Genomic DNA, 19,583 nt, shown 5'->3' with positions numbered 1-19,583 from the left:
GTAGACAGCATGTATATGGGTCTTGTTTTTGTATCCATTCAGCAAGCCTCTGTCTTTTGGTTGGTGCATTTAATCCATTCACTTTTAAGGTAATTATAGATATGTATGTTCCTATGACCATTTTCTTAATTGTTTTGAGTTTGTTTTTGTAGGTCCTTTTCTTCTCTTATGTTTCCCACTTAGAGAAGTTCCTTTAACATTTGTTGTAGAGCTGGTTTGGTGGTGCTGAATTCCCTTAGCTTTTGCTTGTCTGTAAAGCTTTTTATTTCTCCATCGAATCTGAATGAGATCCTTGCCGGATAGAGTAATCTTGGTTGTAGGTTCTTCCCTTTCATCACTTTAAGTATATCCTGCCACTCCCTTCTGGCATGTAGAGTTTCTGCTGAGAAATCAGCTGTTAACCTTATGGGAGTTCCCTTGTATATTATTTGTCGTTTTTTCCTTGCTGCTTTCAATGACTTTTCTTTGTCTTTAATTTTTGCCAGTTTGATTACTGTGTGTCTCAGCGTGTTTCTTCTTGGATTTATCCTGTATGGGACTCTCTACGCTTCCTGGACTTGGGTAGCTATTTCCTTACCCATATTAGGGAAGTTTTCGACTATAATCTCTTCAAATATTTTCTCTGGTCCTTTCTCTCTCTCTCCTCCTTCTGGGACCCCTATAATGCAAATGTTGTTGCGTTTAATGTTGTCCCAGAGGTCTCTTAGGCTGTCTTCATTTCTTTTCATTCTTTTTTCTTTATTCTGTTCTGCAGCAGTGAATTCCACCATTCTGTCTTCCAGGTCACTTATCCGTTCTTCTGCGTCAGTTATTCTGCTATTGATTCCTTCTAGTGTATTTTTCATTTCAGTTATTGTATTGTTCATCTCTCTTTGTTTGTTTTTTAATTCTTCTAGGTCTAAATTAAACATTTCTTGCATCTTCTCACCTTTGCCTCCATTCTTTTTCCGAGGTCCTGGATCATCTTCACTATCACTATTGTGAATTCTTTTTCTGGAAGGTTGCCTATCTCCACTTCATTTAGTTGTTTTTCTGGGGTTTTATCTTGTTCCTTCATCTGGTACATAGCCCTCTGCATCTTCATCTTGTTTATCTTTCTGTGAATGTGGTTTTTGTTCCACAGGCTGCAGGATTGTAGTTCTTCTTGCTTCTGCTGTCTGCCCTCTGGCGGATAAGGCTGTCTAAGAGGCTTGTGTAAGTTTCCTGATGGGAGGGACTGGTGGTGGGTAGAGCTGACTGTTACTCTGGTGGGCAGAGCTCAGTAAAACTTTAAACCACTTGACTGTTGATGGGTGGGGCTGCTTTCACTCCCTGTTGGTTGTTTGGCCTGAGGCAACCCAACAGTGGAGCCTACCTCGGGTCTTTGGTGGGGCTAATGACAGACTCTGGGAGGGCTCACACCAAGGAGTACTTCCCAGAACCTCTGCTGCCAATGTCCTTGTTCCTGCGGTGAGCCATAGCCACCCTCCCACCTCTGCAGAAGACCCTCCAACACTAGCAGGTAGGTCTGGTTCGGTCTTCCCCAGGGTCACTGCTCCTTCCCCTGGGTCCCGATGTGCACACTACTTTGTGTGTGCCCTCCAAGAGTGGAGTCTCTGTTTCCCCCAGGCCTGTCGAAGTCCTGCAATCAAATCTCACTAGCCTTCAAAGTCTGATTCTGTAGGAATTCCTCCTCCTGTTGCCAGACCCCCAGGTTGGGAAGCCTGACGTGGAGCTCAGAACCTTCACTGCAGTGGGTGGATTTCTGTGGTGTAAGTGTTCTGCAGTCTGTGAGTCACCCACCCAGCAGTTATGGGATTTGATTTTACTGTGACTGTGCCCCTCCTACCATCTCATTGTGGCTTCTCCTTTGTCTTTGGATGTGGGGTATCTTTTTGGTGAGTTCCAGTGTCTTCCTGTCGATGATTGTCCAGCAGCTAGTTGTGATTCTGGTGTTCTCACAAGAGGGAGTGAGAGCACCTCCTTCTACTCCGCCATCTTGGTTCCTCTCCCACAAAAGTACTCCTAGCTCATTTTTATTACCTTTAAAAGGATATTATTTTATTTTATTTATTTATTTTTTAACATCTTTATTGGAGTATAACTGTTTTACAATGGTGTGTTAGTTTCTGCTTTACAACAAAGTGAATCAGTTATATATATACATATGTTCCTATATCTCTTCCCTCTTGCGTCTCCCTTCGTCCCACCCTCCCTATCCCACCCCTCAAGGTGGTCACAAAGCACAGAGCTGATCTCCCTGTGCTATGCGGCTGCTTCCCCCTAGCTATCTATTTTACATTTGGTAGTGTATATATGTCCATGCCACTCTCACTTCGTCACAGCTTATCCTGCCCCCTCCGCATATCCTCAGGTCCATGCCCTAGTAGGTCTGTGTTTCATTCCCGTCCTACCACTAATCTCTTCATGACATTTTTTTTCTTTGATTAAAAGGATATTATTTTAAAGTCATCCGATCACCATCTCATTCTTTGACTATTTTAGCTCCCTCTCCATCCCTACTCCCACCACTGTCCTTGGTGCCGTCAAAATCCAGACTGATGAGTCCACCAGCTCTCAGACCTCCAGTTCCTTGAACTTCTCCTGTCCAACAAGCTTTTCCTCCCATCCACCTCTGTAATCCCTAGTATGACCAGACCCAGATCTTGTCATCACTAAGAGTACCTCTCCCAAATCCCAGTATCAAGCACCTCCCTCCCTGAGCACCACCTCTTATCTCACTTACTTTAGAAGGCACACTCCATCAATTCTCTAACCATGCCAAAACCTCCTCCATCTCATTTGCCCTTTCTTCCTTAAGGAGCTAAAATTATCAGTATAATCATTCTTTGCAAACACCCTTTACTTCCATACCTACCTCTTCCCCTGTTGTACTCACCTGAGAATTCTAATCCCTTAACCCTCTAAACCCAAGTACCCTCAGCATCATAGCCACACCAGAGAAGCCAGTATGGCTGGTGGGAAACCCACCTCCCTTTCTATCAGTCTGGCTGGTGAATTTGCTTCATGCTTTGCTAAAAATTAGGAACAAAGAGAGGATAATTCCCCTCATCTTCCCTCCCCAAAGCTACCAGTCTACCTGCATGTGTATCTACACTTCTACCTTCCTTCCTATTATAATGAGTGAACATCCCTTCTCCTGTCAAAGTTTAATCCCTCCACCTATGCTCTGAATCCCATCCTTACTCTGCTCAAAAACATGGTTGCTGGGTTTCACTCCCAAACTGTGCCCTCTCTCTTCTGTTTTGCCCAATTCTTACTCTTTATTGAATCATTACTGCCAACATAGAAACATACTCTAGTGTCTCCTATCTTTTAAAAATTAAAAAGAAGAAAAGCCCTGCTTACATTCCCTCTAATCTCTGCCCCATTACTCTGCTTCACAGCAAAACATCTCAAGAGTCATTTACAGTTGCTGTTTCCACCTTCCAGCCACCCACTGTCTACTGTACTCAACCCACTCCAAATAGGATTCCATGTCCCTTCACTGAGACTATTTTTGTCCAAGTCATTAGCGACCTCAACATAGCCAAAACCATGGTTGTTTCTCTCTCCTCAGTTTTGTTAGCCCTGCCACTAATTACCCTTCCCTCTATTTTTAAACACTTGGAGCTCCTGTCCTGGGTTCTCCAATACCCCACTCATCTGATTCTTCTCCTTCCTCCATGGCCATTTCTTCTCAGCCAACTTTGCTAGCTTTGCCTCTGCATGTCCACTATGTGGTAAATATTTTAGGCTCGGCAGGCCACCTAAAACTGTTCTCCCTTATTCTTCTTTGTTTGGTTTGGTTTTATGTTTTTTAGAACTCTTTAAAAATGTAAAAAAATATTCCTAGTGGGGAGCTATATAAAAATAGGCCTCAGGCCACATTTGGCCCTGGACCATGTTGGTCCCTGCTCTGGATAATGAATGGCTTAGTGCTCAGTCCTGGGCCCTTTTATCTACTTATACTCTCTCCCTAGTTGATCGCAATGAATCCCATGACTTTAAAGGACAATTAGATGCATGATTCCACAATGTGTACCTCTAGCTCTGAGACCTCCACCGAGTTCCAAGCTTCGATATCCAAATGCTTACTTGATGTTTTCAAGTAAGAACTCAGCGCGGTATGTAGCTAAATCACAATTTCATCTACCACTTAGATGTGTAATAGGCATATCAAACTTAACATATTCTGAATAACACCCTCTTCCCTAGTTTTACCTACCTCAGTAACTAGCACAATCCAATTGCTCAAATCAAAATTCTGGAGTCCTTCTTGATTTCTCCTTTCCCCTCACTCCCATTTCAACAAGACCTGTTGGCCCTACCTCCAAACCGAATCCTGATTTCTGACCACTACCCTCTTCTCTGCTGCTACTCTTGAGTATGAGTCCAAGCCTCCTCATCTCCAGCATGGACTTCTGAAAGAGCCTCCTGCTGATTCATTTGCCTCCACACCTGCCCCTCAAGATCCATTCTCTATGCAACAGCAGAACAATCCTTTAAAAACATAGTTAGATAACATTATTTATCCCACACAAAACCTCCAGTGATACTCAAAGTAAGAAACAAACTCATGCTACATGGCTCATGAGGCCCTAAGTGACCTTACTCTGGCCCACCTCTCTGACCTCATACCCACTCTCTCCCTCCTCACTACACTTCAGCCCACTCCTGTTCATACTCTCCAACTCTTCCCTGTTTTTCAAACACACCATACTTTTTCTTGCCTCAGGACTTTTACACCTGCTATCGCCAGACCTTCAAATGGCTAGTGTCCTTGTGAACATTCAGTCCAAGTGGCTCACTTGCCCTCTGTCACTCTAACCCATCATACCTGTTATCTTTTATTCAGAATATATTTTATTCCCTGAAATTAGCTTGTTCACTTATTTAACCACTTGTTTTATTTATTACTGTATATTTCCACTAGATTGTAAATTCCTTGACAGTAGAGACTGTGTTCATAGCTATGTGTTCTATCTCCTGAACGAGTACCTGGCACGTAGTGGGTACACAATGAATATTTGTTGAGCAAATTAATGAGTAAAGGTAGAATATCCATGGTAATTTTTCTATTTACACAACTAAAAACTTTTTTTTCAATGTATTGTTCCCCAGATGACCAACCAAATGGACTACAGCCTTAATACTGTAGTCATAACATAAACCCTATGTGCTAGGAACTATGCTACATTTTGGGAGTATAAAAATAAATTAAACATAGTCCCTGGGCTTCCCTGGTGGTGCAGTGGTTGAGAGTCCGTCTGCCGATGCAGGGGACACAGGTTTGTGCCCTAGTCCGGGAAGATCCCACATGCCGCGGAGCGGCTGGGCCCGTGAGCCATGGCCACTGAGCCTGCACGTCCGGAGCCTGTGCTCTGCAACGGGAGAGGCCACAGCAGTGAGAGGGCTGCGTACCACGAAAAACAAAAAAACAACAAAAAAAAACATAGTCCCTGCCTTCTAAGATTATATAATCTGGTGGGTGGAATAATAATGTGAAATCATTACAGCCATGTGGCACGTGGATAATAGAAATATGTGGCAACGCAGCTCACCCTAGAGAGGTTAGAGATGGCTTCATAAAGGAATTGGTATCTGAGCTGAATTTGGAAGGATGAGTAGAACTTTTCCAGGTGGATCAGACAAGAAACAAATAGAAGTTACTCCAGACAGAGAAAGTATGTGAAAAGGCACAGGTGCCAGAAAAAATTATGGAGCATGAAAGCAACAATCAGTCAAGTTTGGACCATGGGATGCAGTTGGGTGGGAAGTGGTGAAATGATGAAATTGGTAAGAGGAGGAGCCAGTTGCTGAAGCCTCGCTTAGGAATTGGATTTGGTCATGCAAAGCAAGTGGCTGATTTTGAGAAGGGAAATAATATGCTCAGATTTGCTTAATAGAAAGTTCATCATTCCTGCAAGGTGGTGGAAAATGGATCAGAAGACTAAAAAGCTGGGTTCAGAGGAAGGAGTTCGATCGCTCAGACAGGAAAGGGCTGAGTTTAGCCCCTAGGAACACCAGCTTTGAAAGTCTTCTGCCTGGCCAGAGAAATAGGAGACCGGGAGAGAGCAGCATCACAGAAACTGGGGAAAACGAGGGTTTTAAGGCAGAGACTGTGACCAGCACTGTCACAAACCAGAGACAGATCCGGTAAATACAGGAAAGTGTCTAATGGACCTGGCAGTGTGGGGTCTGACGTTGGGAACCTCCGGGCAAGAGCCATTTCTGTGGTGAGCACTTCATCAACACAAGAGAAGAAGCTGCAGGGGAAGCTAGAGTCAAGTAATTGTGTGTTTGTTTGTTTGTTTTTTAGTAGGAACTTAAGCATATTTATATCTGAGAAGAGCCAACAGCTAGGGAGCAAGAAAACAGAAAACAGGGGCACTGAGAAAATAGGGGAGCATGCCTTGTACAGAAAAGGAACACTTTTCCTCTTAAAATATGAGGAAGATGTAGCTATAAGCAAGTGTATAGGGTTGGCTGGGGAGGGAGCTGGGGGGTGGTAGCAAAGAGTTGGGGAAACTCCTGGTTGTCCGTGTTGGAGGCTCTTAGGGGCTATCAAAAAATGGTCCCCTTTCAGCACCCAAGTTCTAAACAAGTTGAAAAATAAACAGTAAATATTACGACCCAGAATATCACCTTTATTTCAGCTAAATTGAGGGTGTGGCTTCTTAAGAGATCTCTTAGCCAAGTGGGATCGCTGATACTCAATCCCAGAATTAGGCAGGTCTGGCCAAGGAGACTGGCAACTCCGCAGGGTTCCTGGGGCGGGGAGGGGCTTCTGCCCAGGACGGCTTTCGCTGTGTGCAGGAGCACAGGGAAACTCAGCTTCCTGCTAGCTGCTTGCTCCCAAGAGCAAAAAGGGTAGAGTTGCGCAGGCTCTGTATAGTTATCCCCTACATTGACCAAGCAAATAAACCACTCCTCCCCTCAGGGCAGAGTAAGGAAAAGGTGGAAAGGCCTGTAGTTCCACTAATTGAGCTGCCTTCATAGGGAGGGAGCATCACATTGGGAGCTGGAAGAAAGTGTTCCCACTAACAGTTAGCTTACGTCTTCTAAATAAAAAAGAAAGTAGAGTGACCAGATGAGAATCGGAAAGGGGTGGGGGAAGGAATTGTTATTGGCTTTGGAATGGTGACAGTGTTTAGAGTCACTATGTGAGTGGCCCGGAGAGCAAATTCTTTTCAGCGTTGAGGGCCCAGACAAGGCTGGAAGTCACAGGTTTGCAGCAGCATCCTGTGCACGGTCTTTAGCTAAGATCATAGGTCTACTGTTGAATTGAAAATTAAGAGAGGTCATGTTACAAGGTGAGCGTCAGGGAGAGTAGTCAGCAAAAGAAATGCAGCTGAGAGGTCAGATAAGATGAGAACTGAATGATACCCATTAGGTTTAGTAACTCAGAAATCGTTAAGTGAGTTTCTGTGTTGGTGGAGTATGGAGGTAAAATCCAGACTGGAATAGGTCAAAAGCGTGAATTTAAAGATGATGAGATAGAGATAGAGATAGCATGCAGAAACACTTTTGGGGGAGGGGGGGTGGTGTCTATTTTGCTATGAAAGGGATAAAAAGTAGGGTAATAACATTAGGGAGAAGTGTGGACAATGGAGGGTTTCTGTTTAGTTTTCTTTTCAGATGAGAGATGGCAGAGCATGTCTGAATTGTAGGGAAGCAATCAGTAGAGAAGGAGTTGAAGATGCAAGTAGATAAATATCTATGTATAACCTTTTAGCCTCTTGTAGATCTGTCCTGCAACTTACTGAACTTCATAGTAAAGAGGAATAGAGATTACCTTTGGTGCTCCCTGGGAAAAATATTTTAAGTCCCTCTAAATTCAATTCTTTTTTAAATATTTTCTTTAGAATGCATCAGGGATTTATGCTGAAATAGATGGAGCCAAAAATGAACTACAAAGAAAACTATCCAACCTAAGCAACCTCAGTCATGATTTAGTTCAGGAGGCTGTTGACCATGCACAGAACCTTCAACAAGAGGCTGATGAATTGAGCAGGTAATATCCTGGTTTTAGAAATGCAAGCATCTTTATAGGCTGAGTAACTTATTTTTATTCAATTTCACATGACAAGGTTGCTGGGATACAGTGTTAGCAGTTTGGTTTTAGAGTTGGGTTTGCTTTTTTTTTTTTCTGTTTGTTGGTTGGCCAGGCTGAGAGCCAATTATTGTTTATTGCAGTTGCTTTGGGGAGACAGTTTTTCGATTTTACAAAATCTGTCAGATTAGAGATCTGTGTTGTGGGAGGGGTAGTTCTGTTCCACATTATTGATAAGATAACCTAACACATTTTAGTTATAGGGATATAACTGCTGCCCAAAGTAGTATCAAGTAAATCAGATCCCTCTGCAAAGTCTAATTCTGCCATCATCACCTATTTATTTCAGAGACAGCATTAGCTTTCCACACCTAAGTGTCTTAAGTAAAACTGGTTGGAAGTTGGCAATATGTGGGACTTGTGGCAGATACTCCAGCCACTCCACAGTGCCCAGCAGGAACTATCTGATTTCAACACCTGTTAAGAGAAAAATCAATTGATAATTTTCCTTGCAGTATCTAGAAGAGAATCCTAAGCACTCATTTAATGTTAATTGAAATGTACTAAAAGATTGGCATTGAATTCATGACCGTGAAAAAATAGGTAAATAATGAGATCATTATAGAGAAAGATCGCAAGTCTGGCAATTAGAAACAAGGATCGTGAAGGTCATGAATAAAATAAGACCCAGTGTTCACTTCTGTTCAAAACTTAAATCACCTTTCTTTCCTGATTGCCAAGGGCAGGGGTGAGAGTGGGGATGGAGAGATCATGGGTAAAACCTTGGTATGTGAGATGATCTTGTATCCAGCTCAGTGTCATGCTCCCAGGAAATGTGCTTTTGATCAAGCCGATAAAATGGAACCTGGAGAAAATACTAGTTTTGGTAACAACTGTATTGGTAGATTATTATGTTTGAGATTAATTCTGTGGCTCTCTTCGTTGTTCTTTTGTCATTTAGTAACTACATCCCATTGAATGGGATCCCAACACAGACCTTCTCAACCCTGCAGCAAACAGTGTTCTATCTAGAACTTCTAAGGAAGTTACCCCGTGCTTTACATGAAACATAATCAGAAATATCAATCACCCTGAAGCCCCTTTTTTATGTTTAGCATATTTCTGACTACATATATTCAGGAAAACATCCAAATTTATAGACGTCTTCCCTTCAAAATGTGAATATTCTTCAGCATCTATCTGTTGTACCCAGTGGTTTGCATGTTTTGCCTCAAACAGAGATAAACATAATTCATCAAGAAACTTCCATTTCAAAAGCACATCTTTATTTTGTATATTGATGTAGTACCTGTTTTGTGCCTAGTAATGAAAACAAAGTAATAAAGGCTTTTTGTTTCAAGCTCTTTGATATATCTGCTCACCACTCTAACCAGCAAAGTTTTTAAATATTAATAAATATTGGAAACATTTTATACCTTTTATCCCTTTCTTTTAAAACTTCCTCAGGTTTTAATCTCTGTGCCATTTCTGAGAACAGGGGGTTGTGGGGAGATTTAAGTAGCAGGCATTTGGGTCAGAATTTCCTCTGCAGAGCAGGGCTGCGTTATGACCTTCATGGGCCATAAAAAATTGTTTTTAATTATATGTCATCACTACATTGGTGTAAAGGCTAATGTAATCATTATCGTTATCCTCATTTTTTTCTTCTGATTTTAAAAAAGTTAACATGAAAGCATCTTTGTGGGCCCCTGAATGGTTGTCAGCCTTACTTCAGAGGAGCCAGAATGATGATGAACTCGGACAAAAAAGAAGAAAGTTGCCAAGGAAATACAGAGGAAGTTCCTCTGAGCCTAAGCCGGTGTACAGGGATTGAAACTGGTTGGAGGAGGCTGAGAAACAATTGGCTGAGCTCAATAGGTCAGGGTGGTGTGAAGAGAGGAGCCAGTGTAGGATCTGCAGTGTCATGTACTGCATCACAGAGAATCTTCTGAGAAGTTACCGATGAATAAAGTGATACTAGTCATCAGTTTCTGGAATTGGGAAAAAAGTATGGAACTGGTGGATTTAAGACTGAATAAAATTAAGACAAAGGATTTAGGATGAGCTGCAGAAGAGGGGGCTGGAGTTTGTATTATAGAGGAAGAAGTGTTTGTCGATAGTATGAATTATTGTGTGGATACACTTACAGTTTGAAATTTCCATTTAGGAAATGGTTTAGGTATAATAAATCCTGAGATTTACTGGATGCCAGGCATGGAACCAAGCATTACACATATTTTATCCCTGTTAGACCTCGTATGAATCCTCTGAGGCACATACTGTTATCAACCCCTATGTGAGGGTGTCCAGTGCATCATGGGTGTCAGTAAATGTTAGAGGAACCTTACAGGGGCCAGAAGGGACAAAGGCAGAGAGAATGTGGTGTCAGGGCAGGGGTGGTTGTGAGATGAGGCTGTGCACTTAAGCAGGGGCAGCTGGGCCTCAGGAGTGAGACAGACCTTAACCATGTTTGCCCTGGGCAAGCTATGTACCCTTCCTCAGAGCCTCAGCAACTTTTATGGAAAAAGGAATAACAATATCAGCTTCATGGGTGTGGTAAGATTTAGAGACATAATATATGGAACGGGGCTAGCCCAGTATCTGTACATGATGCTCAATATATGTTATAACCTTTCTTAAAGAAAAATGTGATCTGTTATATAAAAGAAGGAAAAAAGATTGAATAGAGTGAAACCAACTAATATTTAATGCCAGCTGAGGTTATGCACCCTCTCCAAGGGCCTTAGTTTCTTTGCCAGGGAGGGAATAACAGTGCTGATTCGGGTAAGCAGCAGGTGGGGATGATTGTGGGTTCATTCTTCTGCCTGACACCACCAGGTAAACAAACTCTTGAGTAAAGAGGTGCAGAGGCTGTTTTTAAATCAGCATTTCCTTTCCCTGAGGCTGCTGCCAGGCAGGCAGTTGCCAAGGAGCCAAAACAAGGTGAAGCCTTGAGGGAACCAAAAGTAGAGGAATGCAAAGAAAATGTGCCCTTAGGAAAGGCAGCTCGGGGGGGAAAACCTTGCCCAGCCAGGTGACTTTAAATAACAGGAAGGAAGTATCTTTGGTCCCAGAAGTACTCCAATCAGGCCCTAAAAATGGCCCTATTTCCCAAGGAGGTAAGAAGGAGAAATAATGCCACATTTGTTTATTAACAGGAATTTGCACAGTTCAGATGTGAATGGGCTGGTACAGAAGGCTTTGGACGCTTCAAATGTCTATGAAAATATTGCCAATTACGTTAGTGAAGCCAACGAAACGGCAGAACAGGCTTTGAACATCACTGATCGAATCTATGATGTGAGTATTCCCTTACTTTAACATTCATTTATATGTTGCCTTTTCCTGGCTTATGACTTTACTGTTTCCTAATGTCATCTGTTGAGCTTCCAATGTAATACACATGGCAGAAAGGGCAAGAGAACTAAGAAAAGACCATTTTATTTATGTTATGAATGTTTCAGTAATGCAGGTTCTTCAAGATGTGTCATACTCCAATCAGCAAATGCCAGTTTCTTTGACAGCTTTTTTAAACCAAAGTCCCTGAATAAAAAATATTTAAGACTAGTTCCTGCTGATAGAAAAGATACTTTATGCATACATTCAGATTTCCTCAACTCAAAAATGGTTTATTCAGCAGCTTTTTCATGACAAGCACTTTGCTGGGCCCTTGGCCAAGCACCATTCCAGGTTCACTGAATTTTCCTCAAAAAGCATTTATCTTGAAAATGTCCAAGGATATTATTTTCTCATGTTCACATTTGACCTTGATTTTGAGCTATGAAAATGAAGCTGTATGAATTTTGCTTGGTGTTTAGCAGATAAACTGTATCATTTAAATCCTAGAATGATGAAAAGTTGATTTCTTCTGCTGTCATTCTTACTCTCTCCATCCAATTTCCTTGTAGGCTGTGAGTGGGATTGATACGCAAATCGTTTACCATAAAGATGAGAGTGAGAACCTCCTCAATCAAGCCAGAGAGCTGCAAGCAAGGGCAAATTCTAGTAAATATCTTCTCTTTCCTGTCTTCCTTCTGACTTATAGCTGCTTCCCTCCTTTCACACAGTGTTTCTGCATATAAACAGAGGTTTCAAAATGATAGGATTAAAGAATAAATTATATTTCATCTGAATAATAAAAAAGCAAGTATTAGATATTTTCAAATAAATTGTGGTTTAAAAAAATTCCATGTTGGGGCTTCCCTGGTGGCACAGTGGTTGAGAATCCGCCTGCCGATGCAGGGGACACGGGTTCGAGCCCTGGTCTGGGAGGATCCCACATGCCACGGAGCAACTAGGCCCGTGAGCCACAACTACTGAGCCTGCGGGTCTGGAGCATGTGCTCGGCAACAAGAGAGGCCGTGACAGTGAGAGGCCCGTGCCCCACGATGAAGAGTGGCCCCCGCTCACCACAACTAGAGAAAGCCCTCGCACAGAAACAAACACCCAACACAGCAAAAATAAATTAATTAATTAATAAACTCCTACCCCCAACATCTTCTTTAAAAATATATATATTTCCATGTAGTAAAATTACATGGAAACATATAGTTATCCAACATATAGTGGATATTCTTGCTAATCGAAAAGGCTAATTAATAGAACCTACTGTGAATGCCAATTTTCAAGGAGATAGTACCATAAAATACACTTTAACACTAAAATTATATTGCACATAATGTAACCTTCCTTGAACAATTCAGAAGGCCCTTTAAAATTTTACCATGAAGGGATGGGTCAGCACTGTGAGAGTCAGGAGGACAGGGTACCACAAAGCCATCTGGTTTTTTGCACTTTCTTGTAGTTTGTGTTATACAAGTTTGCTGTATTTAGGACAAGCCTAATGACCATATGGAAAAAAGCACTTCCAAAGGCTGGTGTCTGCACCTGCTAAATCAGGCACATCCCAGAGTGGGAGAGGAAGGAAAAAATAAAGAAATCATTTCAGTTAGTTTTGAATCTTATGAGTTACTCTTGAAAACAATCAAACTAAGAATTGTACTAAACCTTACTCATCTCTGAGGTAATGAGCTCATTCCTAAGGATATTCGAGCATTGACAAATGAGGTTGGAAATCCATTATCTAGCTAACTTCTACCGCCTAAAAACAAAGACCAAGTTTGAAACTGAAAATTTCATGTTATTTTATCAAAGCAATTAACCTGAGGTCTAACTGTACATTTTCTCTCTTTTTTAAATTTAGACCCATTATGTAGAGAAAAGAAATGCATTTGTTTTTCATATGCAGACTATTTAACTATTTAATTACCATAAAGCAGCTATTATCTGGGTAAACAGACAATAAAAATGCTGTTTCTTCATTCTAATTAATTCATGATACAAGTTTAGTCTTAAACATCCTTTTTAGAAAAGAATTAGAATGTTAGCAGCAAAGAATTAGAATACTTATAGTAAAATATTTTTGGATAAATGTTGTCATATGTATGTATTGCTTTTGTTTGTGAAGACCAGAGTATGTGGGTCTTCACGATGCAGTGACTTAAATATTTTATTCTCCTTGATAATTTGCAAAGTATTTTCTCAATCCTGTCATTACTGATTTGTTGAACCTCATGAAAGCAATTTTTCTATTCTGATAATGCTGTCTCTTCAAAGTTGCATATTTCATGTGTAGATAAATCTCTCTGCTTTGGTCTCTTTGAATATTTTTCAGATCTGGTCACCTATTTCATGATCTTGTTTGGTTAAATCCCTTCATATGTTTATTTGTCAAAAGGACACTGATGGGGAGTTAGGACTGTGTGGATCAGAACTTGCCTCCCTTTAGAAAATATGCATGTTTGTAATATAAATTCAGATTTTCAAATTGAACCATATTTCATCTATTGAGTTACACTGTAATTTCAGATTACTGTTAATTCATTTCCAAATGAATTCCAATGATCAGTAATCTTTATTTACCAGATTTCCTTTTTTTCATTATCTATATCAAATAGCCATCTGTAATAAACTCAGGAAGCTGCTGTCTTTTAAAATCTTCTACTGAGTTAATTTGTAAAATGAAAAATGTCTATGTAAGACAGTGGGTTCCAAATACGACAGACTTTTTATGAAGCATTTCTTCTTATAAACATCCAGCCCCAAATAAACTTTCTTTCTCCTATTTTATCAAAAACTCCAAATATAGTTAAATATATTCTTTCTCAGTATATCAGCCAGTGTTTTTTGCAGTAACAAGACCCAAAAGGAAGAGCTGAATAGATTGCTTGTATCACAATATTCAAAAATTGAAACTAAAAGAGGGAGAGAGGGTGCAAAACAACAACAAATTATGTTTAAGACCCTCCTTGAATTCTGGGAAATTATTGGCTCTACCCAGAGGAAACAAGAAAGAAATGCTTGTACTTTGGTTACATTGTACTTGGTACAAGTACATTGACAGAATCAACTAAGCATCACCCATATATACCCATTATGTACATGTATGGGGAAAAGATAACTGAACAATAAACCAAGCACACCAAGACTATATAATTGAAAAGAGACAGTACACCATGAGAGAGTATATATTTGCAAGCCCATTGGAGAGAAAGAAAAGAAGGGGAAGTGAAGAAATTATTTTTTTGTTTGTCAAGAAACATACATTTCCTGATGCTTTGGAAGTAAACAAAGCATGAAACAAGAATTCTTGGGAAAGTTGATCCTTCAGTTCAGGTGACAAGATATTACATCATGACTTGTTTAGATTTGTGCCAAGGTAACCCCAGTTAGGGTCTATGCTACAAGTACATTTTCAAGAATAATTTTTTAAGAAAAAGACTAATTATCAAAATTGATGCAAGAACAAATAGAAAATCTGATAGAACTGTATGTACATACATATGTATAATAAATCTAATCAGTAATTAAGCCCTCCCACAAAGAAATCTCAAGGCTCAGATGGCTCCACCAGTGAATTTTCCAAAACACTTAAAGAAGAAATAACATCATTAGTACATAAATTCTTCCAGAAAATAGAAAAGGAGGAAATACTCTCTTTTTTTCTATGAAGCCAACAAAACTTAGATATCAAAACCTAAGGACGTTATAAACAAGGAAAAATAAAAGCCAAATTCTCTCTTAAATAACAGAGATGTGAAACTCCTAATCAGGATATTAGCCAATCAAATCTAGCATACATAGAAATGTTAATACATGACCAAATTAGGTTTATTCCAGGTTTTCAATGATATTTTAACATTTAAAACATCAGTAGCAATTCACCACATTTACAGAACATAGGAGAACATTCATATGCTTATCTCACTACATGCAGGAAGATCATTTAACAAAACTCGCTACCCACTCGTGTTTTAAAAAAACTCATAGCAAACTAGGAATAGAAGGAAACTTCCATAATCTAATAAAGAATAATAAAATAATATTCAACAAACTGATATTCATACTGAAATATTGAAAGCTTTTCCATTAAGATTGGAAATAAAACAAGGATTCCCCACATTATCGACTCAATGTGTAAATATCCAGTTAAATTCTATGTAAAACAATTAGAAATTAACTTTTTTTAAAATAACACCATTTGCAATAACATAAATTACCTAGGAATAAATCTGATGCAAGATGCTAAGATCTTTACACATAAAACTATAATACGCTACTGAAGAAATTAAAAGATGATCTAAATAAATGGAGATCAAAATGAGAATTTAGATCTAGGGAAGAATAAATAAAAACTGTGTTCATTAAGTGGAAGACTTGGATTTGTAAAAATAACAGTTTCTGCCAAAATTTATCCATAGATTCAATATAATCTCAATTAAAGTACCAGAACTGTATACACATATACAGGATGCTTTTAGAATTTCTTTGGAAATGGGTGGATGGGAGTAGGCAAGAATAGCCAGCACAGTCTTGAATTTAAAAAAAAACAAAAACTGGAAGACTTAAACTACCCAATATCAAGGCTTACAACTGTACAAAAATTAACACAGAGATACAAAGATATAAAAAATTACAATACTCTATCATTTCTTTTGAATAAAGCTTAAAAATAAACACAACTAACGGACGGAGATAGGATTCAGAATAGTGGTCACCTTTGGGTAATCATGGAGGTCCCAGGAAACCATAACGGGCTAATAATGCTTTTAAAAATTCTTTTCTTGACCTGGGCACTGGTTATATTTTGTGTTCAGTTTGTGAAAACTCATCAAGCTGTACACTTATAATTGTGTACCCTTCTCTAGATGTGTGTTGTGTATCAATTAAAATTTATTAAAACAATCAAGAAAAAATAATTATTCTTATTTAACCAGTTATCACCATAAGTATAGATAGATCTTTTCAGCTCTTTATCAATCGTGCTGCTCGTGGTTGTTAGTCACAGCAGTGCTATATTTTTCAGTCAAAAAAGTTAGCCATTTTCTGTACATCCGTATGAGTTACTTTATGACATCCTAAATCACTCCCAAGCAGTGTTACAAGTTTTCTGCAATCCTTTACCTCTGAGTTGAAATGCCGCTTTCCAGAATTGGTGTTCTATGTTTATATCATATTCAGAATATTGCAGATGACGTAGTGGTACAAACCAGAATTTTCCTTGTTGCAATGGAGATTTCTTTCCTGGCATCTTTGCCCTACTTGTACTTTTTTTGGCTTCTTCTCCACAGGCAGTGACGAGGCAGTGGCTGACACCAGTAGGCGCGTGGGTGGAGCCCTAGCAAGGAAGAGTGCCCTCAAAAACAGATTAAATGATGCCATTAAGAGACTACAAGCCACAGAGAGAGGTGAGGATTTCAGGGAGAACTTAAGGCTCATCTGTTTGTTCACTAGGTAAACCTTTGAGGAAAGAGTAGGTGATTCTTTGCTTATTAATCTTTTTATAAATGAATATTGCTTCTGATGACAAAAGAAACTATGTTTATCTCACACACACACATAAACACAAAAGTCCTGGAAAATAATAAAAGCTGTAGTCACATCACCTAGGGGCGACAATTAAATTTGAGAGCATTTTCCTCCAATCTTGTGTATATGTGTGTGTGTGTGCACACATGCATGTCAATGAAATCATGATATTTATACTATTTGGTAACCTACTTTCTTGTGAACATCCTTTTTCATTAACAAATATGCCCTAATTTGGTTATTGGGTTTCTCTGGCCCCAGCAGTAAACAGCTGCTCTCTGTTACATGCCATGTCGTTCTTATTGTGCAAGCAGGGAGACCACTAAGCCAGAGAGAAAGACAAGAGCACTCATGCTGCCTAATCTGGAACTACAGTGGTATCTTAGAAAGATGTGATTGGGCGCATAAGTGCCTTTCCCGGCATAGTGAAAGTTAACACATTGCTGCTGGATGCGGTGTTTCACTACACAGAGCAAATTCAGCTACAGAACTACAGGATGCCAAAGCCCTGGCCAGAGGGGTGTCATCAGCATCATCAGAGCTACCACATGCTAAGCACTGGGCTGTGTTTTACAAACATGATCTCATGTGGAAAAGTATTGCTGTTGCCTTTAGGCTGATGTGAACCCTGAAGGTTGTCAGGTTGGGGAACTTGCTCCAAAAGGCACAGCAACAAAAAGAAGCAGACCCAGGATTCAAAGCTACATCCATCAGAGTTCAGAGCATGTGGGGTTAAGTTAAATGTTTCTCCAGTTAAAAATAATTAAAGCTACAAGCTCACCTGTGTGATTTTTAATTGTCTTTATTACAGAAATAATACATGACTATTATAGAAAAATTAGAAAATATAAATAAGAAAAGAGAAAGAAGAGAAATCTTTTATAATCTCATTACCCAGGAAAAAAACATTTTGTTGTAAACTTATATTGTTTTTATTTTAAATATATAACTTAACAAAAATTCCACTATAGATCTCTTTTGAAACTTGCTTTTCTTATTCAAAAATACCTTTCCTTATCAATTTACTTCTGTACTAGAGCATCATTTTTATGGGAGAAGGTGTCCCACAAAGAAGAAAGTGATATTTACAATGAATTTCAGACATAGGCATTTTATGAGTTAGTATCTCATATGCATTTTCTTTAGCTTCCTCACCAGGTCTCTAACCTGAAGAAATACTACTCTTTTTTAAAAAAATTTCCCTTTAATTTGGAAATGTTTTAAATGAATGACATGATTTTAATGAGACTTATGAGACTTTAATGAGATTAATGATTTTAATGAGACCTAATGATCCAGTTAATACTATTTACAATATTCTAGTGCACCTGACTTACACCATAATTAACATTTATTTAAAGATCTCGGTTTGGCTGAAAAGCCTGAATTTGAGGTCTCTTTCATCCCAGTGATGAAATGGATATTCATGGCCCATCAAATGTCCTACTTCTTTGCAAAGTAAATGTCCTTGTGCTCTGTGTGAAGGTGATGCTCAGCAGCGCCTGGGTCAGTCCAAGCTGATCACTGCGGAAGCTAACAAGACCACAATGGAAGTCCAGCAGGCAGCCGCCCCGATGGCTGACAGTCTAACCAGCTGGTCACAGAATCTTCAACATTTTGACTCATCTGCTTACAACACTGCAGTGGACTCTGCCAGAGATGCAGGTATCACTTGGTAACTTCACAATTTGTATCCAATTGAGGAATTGGCCATTAAACCCTACACATCTTTTGTTAAGAAGCAATTTTTTTCATTCAAGTTTTAGATTGGAATATTGTAGAAGTTAGCTTAGAAAAGGATAAAAACTTTTGCTCAGTTCTTCTATCAATATATATATATATGTATGTGTGTGGACGTAGGAAATATATGTATTTCCCATATATAAACACCAGACAGACTGGTTGAGTCAACTTTTTTCTACGTGAAATAATGGTAACACTTGTTTTTATCAATGTAAGATTGATTCTTTGGGGAAGAAGGGCAATCACCTGTTAGAATAAATATGTTAACAAGATATTGGTTTGCTTTTAGGAAAAAAATTTACTAAACAGCACTGCTGTTACTATAAACATCATTGCTTTTTCCTTACCTGAGTAAAGCAGGTTATTACCAACAAGTACTGAATATGGCCAAATATAACTTCAGCTTCCCATTAAGAAGTAAAGTCTGTTGGCCAACTTGAATATAAATATATAGTAATGAAGATGAAATATGTTGATATCTATCTAATTAATTTAGTTATACATAGATATTAAAATCACATATTACTTGAGAATTTTTTTCCAGTCTCATATTTTTATTCCATCTTTTCATACCTCCTAAATATCAACGTCTTTGTTATGATTAGAACTTCCAGTTCTCCAGAATGGTTTCGCAGACCGTATTCCCTTCACTTCCATCTGGTTTAAGAGCCAACTTTTAAAATCCACGTATGGATTTGTCCATCACTAGAAATTTTATCCCAGGGCACAATATCCATTCCTGTAACAGGAAGATAGCTCTTTTACACTCATCTTTTAAGTATATATTCATGAGCCCTTCAGGTAACCACTCAATTTCTTTTGAAACTTAATCTTTAAAAAATTTGCCTACATGATATCCAGTATTTACATTTGTAAAGATATTGCCTCAGGAATATTTACGGAATCGGTGTTAATTTTTTTTCCTCCTTGTTCAGTC

At 39.2% G+C, this 19,583-nt stretch overlaps 1 protein-coding gene across 4 annotated transcripts in view; it reads left to right on the top strand.

Annotated features, from left to right (window-relative positions):
• Positions 1–19,583, top strand: part of LAMA4 (laminin subunit alpha 4) — a 152,149-nt gene that overhangs the window by 93,031 nt on the left and 39,535 nt on the right. For all 4 annotated transcript variants that reach the window (XM_059082890.2, XM_067011675.1, XM_059082889.2 and 1 more), the window contains exons 14-18: positions 7,848–7,996; positions 11,194–11,335; positions 11,944–12,040; positions 16,666–16,782; positions 18,389–18,568. In XM_059082890.2, coding sequence (XP_058938873.1) covers positions 7,848–7,996; positions 11,194–11,335; positions 11,944–12,040; positions 16,666–16,782; positions 18,389–18,568 — 685 coding nt within the window. The remainder of the gene's footprint in view (positions 1–7,847; positions 7,997–11,193; positions 11,336–11,943; positions 12,041–16,665; positions 16,783–18,388; positions 18,569–19,583) is intronic.

This window comes from Kogia breviceps, chromosome 13, assembly GCF_026419965.1.
Source record: "Kogia breviceps isolate mKogBre1 chromosome 13, mKogBre1 haplotype 1, whole genome shotgun sequence".
NCBI classification, from domain to species: domain Eukaryota; kingdom Metazoa; phylum Chordata; class Mammalia; order Artiodactyla; family Physeteridae; genus Kogia; species Kogia breviceps.
This window is presented reverse-complemented; position numbering and strand designations above follow the sequence as displayed.